This window comes from Carassius carassius, chromosome 7, assembly GCF_963082965.1.
Source record: "Carassius carassius chromosome 7, fCarCar2.1, whole genome shotgun sequence".
Classification (NCBI taxonomy): domain Eukaryota; kingdom Metazoa; phylum Chordata; class Actinopteri; order Cypriniformes; family Cyprinidae; genus Carassius; species Carassius carassius.
In genome coordinates, this window is record NC_081761.1 from 34710905 (window position 1) to 34725729 (window position 14825).

At 39.6% G+C, this 14825-nt stretch overlaps 1 protein-coding gene across 2 annotated transcripts in view; it reads right to left on the minus strand.

Moving 5' to 3' along the window:
- The window catches only part of LOC132144029 (ubiquitin carboxyl-terminal hydrolase 34-like), a 66084-nt gene that overhangs the window by 34283 nt on the left and 16976 nt on the right, over positions 1-14825 (minus strand). For both annotated transcript variants that reach the window (XM_059554741.1, XM_059554742.1), the window contains exons 7-29: positions 13665-13857; positions 13519-13580; positions 13359-13440; positions 13180-13272; positions 12545-12670; positions 12251-12380; positions 11549-11679; positions 10688-11472; positions 10226-10440; positions 9015-9130; positions 8794-8921; positions 7632-7721; positions 7455-7550; positions 6837-6919; positions 6585-6739; positions 6381-6494; positions 6202-6301; positions 5929-6088; positions 5583-5709; positions 5362-5509; positions 4242-4342; positions 3951-4160; positions 3746-3871 (exon numbers count right to left, since the gene is read on the minus strand). In XM_059554741.1, the coding sequence (XP_059410724.1) occupies positions 3746-3871; positions 3951-4160; positions 4242-4342; positions 5362-5509; positions 5583-5709; positions 5929-6088; positions 6202-6301; positions 6381-6494; positions 6585-6739; positions 6837-6919; positions 7455-7550; positions 7632-7721; positions 8794-8921; positions 9015-9130; positions 10226-10440; positions 10688-11472; positions 11549-11679; positions 12251-12380; positions 12545-12670; positions 13180-13272; positions 13359-13440; positions 13519-13580; positions 13665-13857 (3571 nt within the window). The remainder of the gene's footprint in view (positions 1-3745; positions 3872-3950; positions 4161-4241; positions 4343-5361; positions 5510-5582; positions 5710-5928; positions 6089-6201; positions 6302-6380; positions 6495-6584; positions 6740-6836; positions 6920-7454; positions 7551-7631; positions 7722-8793; positions 8922-9014; positions 9131-10225; positions 10441-10687; positions 11473-11548; positions 11680-12250; positions 12381-12544; positions 12671-13179; positions 13273-13358; positions 13441-13518; positions 13581-13664; positions 13858-14825) is intronic.

Consider the following 14825-nt stretch of genomic DNA (forward strand, 5'->3'; position numbering starts at 1 on the left):
CTAACAAGTTTGCACTGTTCTTAGAAAATAATGATAAAGGAGATGTATCGGATTCAGTTCTTTGGGAGTCAATGAAGGCAGTTATCAGAGGCGATGTTATAGCATATCAAACAGTTAAGAATAGAGAGAACAAAGCCAAATTAAATGAAATTGACATACAAGTTACCAAATTAGAGAGTGAATATAGATCAACAAGATGTGAGACTACTCTTAAGAAAATTGTCACACTGAGAAGTGAATACAACTCAATTCTTTCTACGAAAGTGTCAAAACAACTTAGGTATATCAGGCAAAGACAGTTTGAAATAGGTGATAAACCTCAAAAATTACTTGCACGTCAATTAAAGCAATCTCAGGCATCTCGTGCAATACATAAAATAAAATTGAATAATGGAAAAGTAACTGTTGACCCCAAGGAAATAAATCGTTGTTTTGCTGAATTTTATAAAGAAGTCTATGAATCAAAGTGTAAAACAAGCCAAGAGGCAATAGAAGACTTTTTTTCTCAATTGGATCTTCCTATTCTTAGCACTGAAGCAAAACAATCCTTAGACAAAGAAATTACACAAGAAGAAATAAATGTAATATCTCAGTTACCTAATAACAAATCTGCAGGTCCAGATGGCTTTAGTGCCGAATTCTATAAAAAATTTAAAGGAGTAATCTTGTACCTTTAATTCAAAGATTGGTTAAAAGTGCAACAACACAAAATAAATTCCCACCAACAATGTATGAAGCGAATATAGTATTAATTCCAAAACCAGGGCGGGACAAGCTGCAAATGTCTTCCTATCGTCCAATTTCTCTAATTTCCACTGAATCTAAGATTATTACCAAAATTCTTGCAAACAGACTGAAAGATTATATCTGCTCTATAATTCATCCAGACCAGACCGGTTTCATGCCAAAGAGACATATATACTTTATGTTTTTCTTGTTATAAATTATATTAAACAATCGTCTCAAATTAAAGACGTGTTATTTCATTAGATGCTCAACGGGCCTTCGACCAATTAGAGTGGAAATACATGATTTCAGTTTTAAAGAAATTTGGATTTGGTTCAGAATTTATTAAATGGATTGAAATAATTTATGCACATCCAGTAGCATCCGTTATTACCAACCAAGACATTTCAAGTCCATTTCAGTTATCTCGAGGTACACGTCAAGGATGCCCCTTGTCTCCTTTCTTGTTTGATATCTCTATGGAACCATTAGCTGCCTGTATCAGACACCATCCTAGCATTACACCAACAGTGATAGAGGGCAGACCCCAATATCTTTCACTGTATGCAGATGATATTATTCTGTATGTTTCCAACCCTGAAATGTCCATTCCACTACTACTTGAGATTATTGAAAAATTTAGTAGTCTTTCTGGATTCACGATTAATTGGGAAAAAAGCGATTTAATGCCAGTCTCTTATGATTTAGATCAAAAATATTTAGCTAGCACCAAATTTAAAATTCCTTTAAATATTTGGGTGTAATAATCACCAAAAAACCTGAAATGTTATTAAAATTGAATTATAAAAAGAAAATTGATCAGCTTAAAGATAATATAATGTTTTGGAAGACACTCCCTATGTCCATGGTAGGTAGAATTAACGCTATAAAAATGGTGGTACTTCCAAGATTTTTATATGTATTTCAATCTATTCCTTTCTTTATTCCCCTTAAGTATTTTAAACAGCTAGAATCTATTATAAGCAGCTTCATTTGGGATAACAAGACAGCAAGGATTAACAAGAAACATCTAAACAAATCCAAAGATCAAGGAGGGTTTGGGCTTCCAAATTTTAAATTTTATTATTGGGCAGCTAACTTAAATACTTTAGCATGGTGGAGAAAGATTGGTTCAGTGGAGTTAGGTGACAAGCCAGAATGGTTAGCAATTGAAGAAGCTTCTTGTACTAACAAAATTGAACTCAAAAATATCAATGGTAACATGATTATTTCAAATCTAATTAAAATATGGAAACAAATCAAGGTATATTTGAAAATTCCAGACTTGTATTTGGATACCCCAATCTGTAATAATCATGCTTTTCCTCCGGGATTATATGACAAGACCTTTTTTCAATGGAAACATATGGGTAAAGTAGCAATACAAGATCTTTACAGGGAAGGTACATTTAGTTCTTTTGAAAAACTAAAACAATTTTACGATCTTGTTCCCGCTCATTTTTTTCATTACTTGCAAGTCAGAGACTTCGTTAGGAAGCATATTTCAGACTTTGAAACTCTGAATTTAAATCCAACTTTAGAGAGTATTGCTAGTATACACCCTGGTGCGAGTGGTACAGTGTCAAACTTTTATAAATTATTGGTAGAAAAGGTGGACAATAACACTCACAAAATAAAACATGATTGGGAAAAGGAAATGGGTTTTAATATTCATGTTGATATGTGGGATGAGTGTTTAAGAAATATACATACTTGTTCTGTAAATGCTAGACATAATCTGATTCAATTCAAGATAATTCATAGGCTTCATTATTCTAAATCAAAGCTTCATAAAATTTATCCCACGATCTCTCCACTCTGTAATAAATGTAAAACATTAGAAGGTACCTTGTTTCATTCTTTATGGTCATGTATTAAGATTCAGCCATTTTGGAAATGTATATTTACATTTCTTTCTGAAGTATATTCTGTCGACTTGGAACCTGAGCCCTGTATTGGACTTCTAGGTGCAGAGAATGCCTTTTGTAGTAAATATCAAACAAAGGCCATTTCTCTTTGCATGTTGCTTGCTAAAAAGCTGATCTTACAGATGTGGAAAGCAGATTCTGTTCCTACGTTTGAGATGTGGGCAAGGGAACTAGGAAATATGTTACATCTGGAAGAATTGAGATTTATATTAAAAGATAAATTATACAGTTTTATCAAGATCTGGAAACCAGTAAAACTGTTCTTACATGCAGTCTGAGAGCTGTTGTCGTCCATCAAGACAAAAGTTTATATATTAACACTCTATTGCTCATGTATAACATTCTTGATTGTAAAGCACTTCAAGTAACCTTTCTTGGTTTTTTTTGTTTTGTTTGTTTTTGTTTTTTTGTGGGTGGGGGGAGGGGTGTTTTAATATAAGCTTTAAATTTCTTGGCTTCAAAGTTATTTATAGTATACAGCTAAGAGTGTTTGTTGTTGCATTATACTTGTATAGTAGCTACCCGGTGACATTTATGTGTTGTTTCAAGAAATTGAATAAAGAGATGAGAAAAAAAAAATATATATATTGAAGCAGAAACATTTCGAAATTTGAGATTTCTAAGTTTATTAAAAAATATTACATTTAATATAGTAAATTAATATATTATTTTATTATTTTAATGTATTCATTTCCCCCACAAAACTAAAAACTACTTTTTTAATGCAAATAAACATGTAGAAAAAAAACACCCAGAAATTGCTAATAAGTTGAATTAAATATGACATTTTGAAGTCGAAAGATTATTCAATTTGAAATTCTGAAGTATAAAATAAATATCTCTGTTTTGCCCCCCCCCCCCAAAAAAAAAAATTTAATGCAAATGTAATGTCAATTTTGACCCAAAAATTGCTAGTGAATTTCAATATGCTGAATTAAATGTGCAATTTTGTAGAAAGACTTTATAAAAATGTGCGATACATTATAAAACTTTTATAATCTTAGTTTTAAAAAAAAACTGCTTTTACAGTGTACATGTCCAGGCTAACAAATGGTGATAAATGAATGTGCAGCAGGGCTCATGTGACTGACCGTGTCATCGGAGATGTTCTGGAAGGCCTGGAGCATGCTGGGACACGTGGGCAGCAGCATGAGCAGCTCCCACACACGACGGGACAGATTCTCCGCATGGAGGTGCAGCTCCTCACAGCGAACACTCTGCAGGAGGAAACACACTGGTTTGGATGCTGGTTTAACCCCGTCTGGACCAGGTCTGAGGTGTGGAGCTGGACGTTACCTCAGTGCTGTGCTGGGGCCTGTCGGGGCCGGGCGGTTTAAAGCAGGCCAGCATCTCCAGCAGGTCGAAGAGGGTGGTGAGGTGGGGCTCCTGCAGGAGCAGCAGCATGGGGATGTGCTCCTTCTGAGGGGGCGGCAGACATGACGCCGGCAGCTGGACTCCCTCGCCCTTCCTCTCCCTCCGAGGAGCGCCCAGAGACACAAACACCATCTGACAGCACACACAAGCGTCTCTTAGCGTTTTATGTCTAGTGATGTGGACTCACAGGTGTATATGGATTTGTTTGGTCACCTGCATGTCCTTGAAGCCGAGCTCGTGAAGGGTCTTCTCATCATAGTCCGTGGTCAGCTCGTGTCCGGATGAGATCATGCGCACCGGACCCATCAGACCACCTGCACACACACACACACACACAGTTTACCGGTCAAATCACACTACAAAATGTTGCCATGTGAACATTCATTTGAACTTTTCACTGATTATAAGTTTTAACTAATTTTACAAAGTCACAAAAATATAATATAGTAAATAAATAAAACGTCTTACCTGATTTTCACCCCAAACAACTAAAAACTATTTGTAAATATAATATGTAGATAAATATTGCTTAGAATATATATATATATATATATATATATATATATATATATATATATATATATATATATATATATATATATATATATATATATATATATATATACATACACACACATATACACACATATATATATATATATATATATATATATATATATATATATATATATATACACACACACACATACATATATATATATATATATATATATATATATATTCATTCACATATAAAATCTGATTTTTTTATATTAACATTTATATATAAAGATATATTTAATATAAAAATTTATTTAAACTATAAGATGTGGGTGTATAAAGATGAACATAGAGAGATGGACAGATTGAAAGATTTATATTATATATTTTTTTTTTTGTTGCTTATGGGCATTTGTGCACTGTATAAATAATACAGTCAGAGTCAGTGGACGTTCTGTTTGAGGTTCAGATGTGATAGTCACAGTCCTCCGACAGAGAGAGTGTGTGTGTGTGTGTGTGTGTGTGTGTGCTCTTGTTTTTGTGTCATATCAGGACACAACTCTGTATAATGACATGGGTATGACACAGGTATTACAAGGAGAGGGTGATTTGAGACATAACCCATGTCCCCATTTTTCAAAACGCTTATAAATCATACAGAATGAGTTTTTTTGAGAAAGTACAAATGCACAAAGTTTCCTGTGAGGGTTAGGGTTAGGTGTAGGGTTGGTGAAGGGTGATAGAATATACAGTTTGTACAGTATAAAAACCATTACGCCTATGGGATGTCCCCACTTTTCACAAAAACAAATGTGTGTGTGTGTGCATGTACCTGGGAAGTCCTGCTGGCGGCTGGTCTGACCGAACTCCTGCAGCTGTGCCTGCTGGCTGAGCTGATCCTTCTGCAGATTCTCATACCAGTGCGTGACCTCTGCCCTCAGATCAGCCACCTGATCACTGGGGTACATCTCGATGGTCATCTGCACAGACACACACAAAGCTTTCTTAAACCCAGCCTGAGTGATGTGGAAGATGATGATGACGAAGGCGCACCTTGTCAGGAAGTCCTGCTGGCTGGCACACGATCCTGAGCGGGAGAGACTGTTTATCACTGAGAGCTTTCAGATGACTGCTGATGCCCGTGCCCTCGATCTGCCACTGCCGCAGGTGATACGCAAACCTGAACACACACACACACACACACATCAGATCAGAGCAGACTCAGTGAGTGTTTACACACACATGTAAATGCCTTAACTGTGTTCTTTTACAGGATGAGTTTACTAGCATTCTCTCAGCTTATTCACTGTCTGTTCAAAGTTTGACATCTTAACATTTGAAATGCCACATGATTTCTCACATAGACGTGGTTTTCACGTCAGTGACGGAGTGTGTGCACCTGCGCCTGAAGGCCTCCAGGTGTGTTTTGAGCAGCAGCAGTCCTCTCTCTATGACGGTCAGGCTGGAGTGGGCGTCTTTCTCCAGGTTAGCAGACGCCATCATCAAGCTCTCCATACACTTACTGATGAACTCCTGCTCCTTCTCCAGACCCGTTTTACCTGCGGTCACACACACTAATAATTACATCACTTTACACACCAAAATGAAAGTGACTTGTTGACTAAAACTGTAAATGTTTAACCATTATGAATTATGAACCGTGTTAACTGACCGCCGATGTAATAGGAGTTGATGTACTGGATGGCAGCGCGGCTGATGTCTGCAGACTGAGCCCTCAGCGCGATTCCCCACAGCTGATCCATACCACACAACTACAGAAAGACAGAGAGAATGGTCAGGGAGAGCACATCGAGAGAAACCGGACAGATTTTGAGATCCGCTGCTGTGAACCTCGCAGTTGGAGCTGCTGTCGTAGGCGCTGGTGGCCAGACGAGCCAGATTACACAGATGCTGAAACAAATTGAGTCCCGTCATGCTGATCGTCTCCGGCTTCAGCTGAGGCATCTGAGAGAAAGAGAGAATCACCTGATGAAAGATTCATTCTCAGGGCATGTACTGTATAAAAGATGTGCTCCAATTATACAGTGGCCAGACCTTCTCCAGGAAGAGGTGTTTGTATGTCTCCATGCCCATGGCGTGCTGGTCTTTACTGCGGACCTGGTTCAGGAACCAGTGCAGAGCATCGTCGTAACACTCAGAGTCCTCCACTAAACAGTGCCACAGGATGTCCACCTGCTCCAGACTCAACCCTGACACACACACACACACACATGGGATATTCATATAGTTACATATTGAGAGATAGTGACATGCAGCGGTGTGAGAGAGATAAAGAGAGACGCTCACTGAAGTGGTCAGGTGATCCAAGCGTTGAGAACACACAGGTGAGGAACTGCAGACGCACCTGCACCTCTGCACTGTGACTGTACCTGAGACACACGGGGTGTTAACACAGCACTTCATACACACAATTCAGACAAAACTTTGTTTTTTCTTACAGAAATTAAGATTTTTATTCAGCAAGGATCCATTAAATTGATCAAAAGCGACAGTAGATAGATTTATAATGCTGCAAAATCTTCCCTTTCTTTTCTTTTCATCAGAGAATGCTGAAAAAATTATTTATAACACCTTTTTTAACATTGATAAGAGCTAAAAATGTTTCTTGAGCAGCAAATCAGCATATTAGAATGATTTCTGAAGGATCATGTGACACTGAAGGCTGGAGTAATGATGCTGAAAATTTAGCTTTGATCACAGGAATAAATTACATTTTTACAATATATTAACATAGAAAACAGTTATTTTAAATTTAAAAAAATATTCCACAATATTACAGTTTTTATTCAAATAAATGCACGATTGGTAAGAAATATGTTTCCAAAACACTAAAAGAAATTTAAAAAATTTTACCAACCCCAAATAGTTTGAGCAGTAATATAGAAATAAAGACACAGAACTTACAGAGCGAATTTGTGGCGCTGCTCTCTCACTTCCTGGATATAGTGTAACAGATCATCAAAAAAGAGCTTCATCATGTGCAGCTCCTTTTCCGCCCACCTGTAACACAAAATTATCTGTAAAGCGCTCAAGTTCTACTTAATAACAACATGGAGAGCAGTGGTGGGCAGAGTTTCTTACATGGTTATCCAATGAGTGTCATAGCTGGAGCCGAACTGCTGGAAGGTCCCGAAGAGCTTCGGCAGCAAACGCAAAGAGACCACCACTGACCTGATGAACACAAGCAGAAACGAAACAATCAAACATCTCCTACTGGACCTTAGAGAAACCCAAAGCTCTTCAGCAGTTTCCTACAGCACTTCATATTAGTGGTCGACCGATATATCGCCAAGGCCGATATATCAGCCGATATTTGGCATTTTTCAAATATCGGCATCGGCTGATAAGTTTTTCTGCTGGGCCGATGTGCTTGAGGCAGGACTTTTATTTTGACGGTGCTGAGAGCGAGAGCACCTGAGTGCACACAGTGCTCACACTCTCTTTCTTGTTCGTTGTTAACAGCTCTGTCTAATACGGATAGAAATCTGTCTAATAATCAGAGAGAACTGATTATTATAGAGGAATTAATGCATATAGGAAGTATTATAAGGATTGTTTTTATATTAGGCCTATTAGTAATAGAAAGGCAAACGTGATAATACTTTCTCGCTTGCCATCAGCATTAAGCAAATATGCATTTATATAATTCAAACAAATCTTGAATGACGAATGAACTTTTAATTTCACAAACCTTGCAAGCTCAGTCGAATCCAGCTGTGAGATCTTGTTAAGTGTGTATGTGTATCCAGCATGATCACGTGTTCTCTGTGTGATGGTTGGTGTGTGTGAATTGAATGCTTTAAACTTTAAACTCGTGATTTTACATTATGCTGCACTTGCTGTGCATTTGCCCACTGTCATATTCATGTCATTTTCTCTGTGTGCTGTATGTAAAATGAGGGTTACCCTGGCTTTATTTGAAAAATATGATTCCCAGTGCACGCAAACTTCCCAGAATACTGAGTGCCACGTTGATTAAAGTGTTTACTTCATTTTAACTATATTTTTATTGAATATTTATTTGTGAAAAATAACTTGTCATCTAAAGTATAAGTATGTTTATTTTACAAATTTATTTTTCAATCCCTTGTCAAATTATTTCAAATTTCTTAAATATGAATAATAATATTTTTTTTACAAATCATATCGGCTTTATATCGGTCACCCCCTGCTTTCTGAGATATCGGCTGTCAAAAAACACATATCGGTCGACCACTACTTCATATAACCGTGATGGTCTCACCGGTGATTGGCCAGGTTCTCCAGACAGCCCTCGATGAAACGCATGCGGATCTGACGGTCAGTGAACCAGCAGACCAGAGAACACAACAGCTTCTCGGCCTCATTGATTAAACCATCCGACAGGTGGATCTAGTCACCAACACAACACCAGAAACACATCGACATGAGAATCACAATCTAAATGTCAAATACTTCAAATAGTCTGCTGCGAGGTAAACATACCGCATTGTCATCCTGGACCAGGTCCCACAGAAGGGTGTTTCCTTTCTTGCAGACATTGTCCAGGTTGATGTCGGTCACCGCGTGTGCAGAGTACTGATGCTTGTGCACTGCTGGACCTGAGGCAGAAATGATCATGTGACTTTTGTTTAAAATCAAATTTGAGTTTTCGTAAAATGAACCATAGAATCAAAGCAATGTTCTAGCAACCCCTTAGAGCACCGTACAACCATCCCAACAACCACTTTAAGCCTGGAATTCACGATTTTGTGTCTATTTACGGTTTGGAGAAGTTGAAACTACTGGCCAGCATACACTATACGCCTGAGGATGATATACACATGCAGCATGCATATTTCGCTGAGCAAGCACCTGCTTCCCCTTCACTTAGTTAAATGATGTAGTAAGCTATACGTAACACAATGGCAAGTGGCAATATTGGATAAATTATGAAGTGAGAGTGAATCTGTGAGTGAATATATGTAAATTCTGAATGCATTATAGCCAATAGTGCGCAATGGGCGCACCCCTTATAAATCACTGGAAAGCTGACACTCATCTTACTGTAAATCATCGCAATCTCAGAAAATTAATTAAAAATAATTAAAGAAGCTTTACACTGCAGAATGAATCTCTTATTAACACAATGTCTACACTTTCTTTGTTTTAACGAGAGAATTCGCAATCGTGTAGAACTTAGCAGAACATCTGCATTTTGGGTGGGGTGAGTGGATTGCGTTCGTGATTGGCTATATTGCTCAACGCTGCTGCAAACACACGGTGAACAGAAATATATGACCAGTGGATGTAAAGGCCCGAACCACAAATTGACGGGATTTTCGTTAGCCAGTAGCACTCCATTTTATCCATACAGCATGTCGACAATTTTAAAAAAATAAAATAAAATAGACACGTACACAGGTAGGCCTACTATATATTTTTATGTCTGATATACTTTTATGTCTTAAAAACCTAGCAACACCCTAGAAACCACACAGAACACCCAAATTATCACAGGGCAATGCTCTATCACAGGGAATGGCAACCCATTCCTGTTGCTTCATGTCTTTGTGGGGAAGTTGTGGTCAAATGGTTAGAGATTCAGACTCATAATCCAAATGTTGCAAGCTCGAGTCTCGGGCCAGCAGGGATTGTAGGTGGGGGGAGTGAATGTACAGAGCTCATCCTAGCAGTCTTAGGTGATATGTACGTACCTTGTACCAGATGTTCATGGTATATGGAGGCCAGGTTTGGGAGGTGCTGCTGCAGGTGCGAGCTGAGCTCTGCGTGCGAGTTGATCTGAACCAGCTCCTCCTCGCAGCCAGACTCCTCTCCATCAAAATCTGCCATGTTCTTCTCGGATTTGGCGCTGACTTGGGAGCTACTGCAGCTCACGTCATCGGCGCTCAGCATGTCCTCTACCATGTGACTGTGGAGAGTGAGAGTTTGTATTGAGAATCTGTTTCCAGAAGACACAACGGAATAAAATCCAAGAGAGCTGCCTACTTAGACAACACTTTAAAGCATCAAAGCAACCTTTTAAGACACATTCTTTGAGAACGCAATCCCAAAAAGGGTCCTTTGCAGTTAAAATGCTTCCTATGTAGATAGCTAGGAATCTTACTAGGTTTTGGAAGAGAGGTTATGTCAATATCACATTAAAGAGGTAGCCTCACCCATCATGGTGGTGGTGGTGGTGATGATGATGGTGATTCTGGTGGTGATGATGATGATGATGATGATGCTGAGGGCTGATGAAACGTCTGCAGTTGAAGAGTTCGTTCCCCATGGCCTCCGTCAGGAAGTCTGTCAGTCGAGGCATGCAGGGTGGCTCCCGGGAAACAGACGTTCCGTGTGAGGAGCCCATCTCTGTGCCGCCCTCCTGTGGCTGCTGGGGCTTCTGGGATTGGGAATTTGAGGAGGGATCAGCCTGCTCTCCCGACGTTCCCTCCAGGCACACGGATGAAGAAGAGCAAGGCTTGAGGATCCTAAGGGAAGACGAGGCTACCAGGGCAGCGGCTGCCTCTGGGGTGAAGGGAATGGATTTGGTTTTGGAAAGTCCTGGAGCGGAGGTGATGGAGCCGGGAGGAATTCCGGGTCGCTCCGGAGGACCCTGGATCTCTCCAAGCGCTTCGCCGGCTTTGCGTTTGCGTAGCTCTGATGTAGACGGCTCTCGGGAGTCTCTGGTTTCTTTCTGAGGGCTGCCCTCGGAGGCGATGGCAGGCCTGTCATCTTCATCGTCCTCATCATCGTCTTCATCCTCATCGTCGTCCTCCTCTTCCTCCTCCTTCAGGGCCTCGCTGTCAGCCATGTCGTCGGAGTGCAGCTCGCTGCCCGGGCTACCTGCTGATTGGCTGGCTCGGCTGGATCCTGCCTCGTTGCTGGACGCCTCGCTGCGGCCGCTGCTGCTGCCCTCCTCACCGCTGTTGCCCGTCTCATCTGAACTGCCCTGCAGAGACTCCTGCGGAATGGCAAAAACCACTCAAATGAAGCCGAGTGACATCAGTTTTCAAATCAAATTTTGGAAAATAAATTACCTCCGTGTCAGAAAGCCTCTGCTGCCCTCGTTTTCCACTGCTCATGATTGGCTCGTCCATCTCCATGTCACTTCCTCCACTGTGATGCGTGTCGCTGTTGTCACTGCTCTCCGGGCTTCCTGCAGGAGAACCTGGGGGGAAAATATATTACAACTGACATTTTTACCAAAAACTTGCTACAATATGGCTACGTTCACACAGCAGGCAAATGAGGCCCAAATCCCACTGAACATAAACAGCATGTTCTGTTCTGTGTCAGCTGCGCCACGAAGATACATTGTTTTCATTCAAATCAAAGTGATAATGATGTAAACAGAATAATATACACTGTTTGCGTTCAGTGGATACTCTACAAAATGGTGAGGGGTGATGTGGAGTAGACGAATTGATGAATAAAATCATTTTTGTTTTCTTTGTATACAAAAAGTATTCTCGTAGCTTCGTAAAATTACAGTTGAACCCCTCATGCCACATGGATTATTTTACCGATCTCCTTGCTACGTTTCTGGACCGTGATCGTGTTAATTACATTGCTGTTTAGGTGTGGGTCAGAGAGCTCTCGGAAAGCATCAAAAATGCATCTTACGGGTGTGGAACGACATGAGGGTGAGTAATTACTGACAGAATTTTCATTTTTTGAGTGAACTATCCCTTGAATTCTTTGGCATGCACATCAAAAAGCAGATGTCAAACACAACACACCTTTCTTGTTGCCCATGGGAATGTTTGAGTTGAGCAGGGAGGCGAAGGAGCTCTGTTTGGACAGCTGAGTTTTGGCTGCCAGAGCGTTATTCCACAAGGCCTTGATCAGCATGGACGCCAAATACAGCGTCTACACAAGCAGAGAAACTCAACAAACACATACTGGATACCCAGGTAAAAATCCAGCTATTTTAGTCTATTTCAATGTATGTTCGGGAGAGCTGTCATCTATATGACTAAAGTGACTGTGTGTAATTGTAAGATGTGCAGATAGAGTGTGAGAGCACGTGGTACCTGCTCAGTGTGTGCACTGGGGTGTAACCCTGACACCAGACTGAGCACGTGCCGCAGAGGAACAGGGTCCAGGTTCTTTATGAGCGAGGGGAACAGGTCATGGATGTAGCGACTGCAGTGTTTCAGCTGGAAACAGAGACAGAGAGGCATGTTCAACACTACTGTATGAGGAAATAAATGAGAATCAAAGGCCGAACAGAGAATAGAGTGTGTTCTTGTTTCCCACTGTCATCTAAAGGGATGAATATCAGAAAATCTAAGTTTAAACTTAAATATACACAATTAATGTCCATCATAATAAAATTGTTTATATTTGTTGCATTCATCACATTAAAAGTGGGATAATATATTGAAAATAAATGTAATAATAAATAACAATAAGAGACTTCGAAAATTTTATGTTCACAAAATTAAATTAAAAATGCAAATCAAATATGTGTATTTCTTATAGGATAACGTAATGTTTCTTGCTGCACACAATGTAAGTGTTGTTACTGTTAAATAAAAAGACAGCATTGTGGGATCAAGTGTTACTTAAAGTGTGCTTTGATAGTTTACTGCACATTTTTACAAATGTATGCTATGCAAAAAATGTGAAACTCATGTGAAATGAGTTTTTGTGTGTGTGTGTGCACCTGAGCGGCGACCCATATACAGTCCACATGTTGAGTGCTCAGCCTGCCCTCGGCTGCCAGGAAGTTCAGGATCACTTGGCACTGTTTAATGATCTACAGCAGAAACAAGACAAGCACAATCAGAAATAATAAACCTATAGTCAGCGTCCAAAGAAACTATGAAAGTCTACTGGACTCACCTCAATGTGCAAATTTGGTCCAAATATGTGCTCCACAACATTGTTGTTAATGAGCCAGTCAGCGAGCTCTTTTGCTATCGACCTGAAAGAGGAAAGAAAGATGTCAATACATGTCTAGATTGACTTGAAAAACTAACAGCAGTGGATTCGTAAGACTCACGTCTCCGTGTCAGACACCAGGGACTCGTTATTACAGACATCATTGAAGGTGTGCAGCTGATTCTACAGAAACACAAGCACAGATCATTCAGCACGGGCTGGAGACAATGGAAGAAGAGTTCTTGTGTTTTTATGTCTCTCGCGTACCGTGATCTGGCTCAGGCCGGCCAGTCTCATGGTGAGCGTCGGACTCATGAAGTATTTGAAGGCCAGATCCAAACTCTCTCTGTCAAAACACAGTGCGCTGTCCAACGGCTCCTTCACCGTGCTCCACATCAGGTCGGCCATGTTTCGCGCCGCGCTCTGACGCAGCTCCTGATCCGAAAAATTACACAGATACCTAGAGACAAAGATTCATATTAGACCAGACATGTTAGGTGTGACTGCATGAGTCAGGTGAATAAAAACTGATCACAAAGGGTCATCCACCTAGAACGGCCCACTTCAAAATGACAGGCTGACAACTGAAAAGCATTGCTGTAACTGCAATTTGGATTTGTTTATTTCGAACAGAGGGACTAGATAAAAGAATTTTCTAATCAGTACCATGCTTAACTTGTATAACCTGAAGCATTCTTTTCAGGAAATGTATCAAAAACAGAAATCAGTTTGAATGACAGAGCATTTCAGTGGCTTGACAATTACATTTACAAAACAGTAAAAAAAAAAAAAAAAAACTATAGCAATGTAATGTAATTGGTTACATAATAGCAGTTTGATTTCCATTTTTTTTCAGTTATTTCTTTTATTTTGAAGTAAAAAAAAACAATGTTTAAAAAAAAACATTATAACAAAAGTTTTTGTTCACATAACATATGTGTGTACGGTGTTTATTTAAATGTAATTTAATTAAAAATTAAATTTATGCATTTAGTAGACACTTTTATCCCAAGTGACTTACAGTGCATTCAGGCTATACATGTTTTACCTAACGTGTTCCCTGGGAATTGAACCCACAACCTTTTGCGCTGCTAACACAATTTCAAAACAAAACCTGCCCAATTACTTCTCAAAACTAGCCCAATCGCGTTTCATTCCGGGCGATAAAATACAAAATTTTTGGCGGGTTCCCTTGGTAAAATTCGCATTTTAGGGGCTAAACATCACCTGTTCATATTCAGTTCTCTCTTCACAGCAGTTCAGTCAGTGTACTGTTTGAGTAAATGAATTACTCCGGGATATTGGTTTGTTTGAACTCAGAGGGAGTGTCAGCCACATTAAAAAAGTTAACAGCTTAAGTCATTTGTGGATTAATGCGTATTAGAGATGCGAACCGTTTAAAACGATTCAGTTCGATTTGGTGAACTG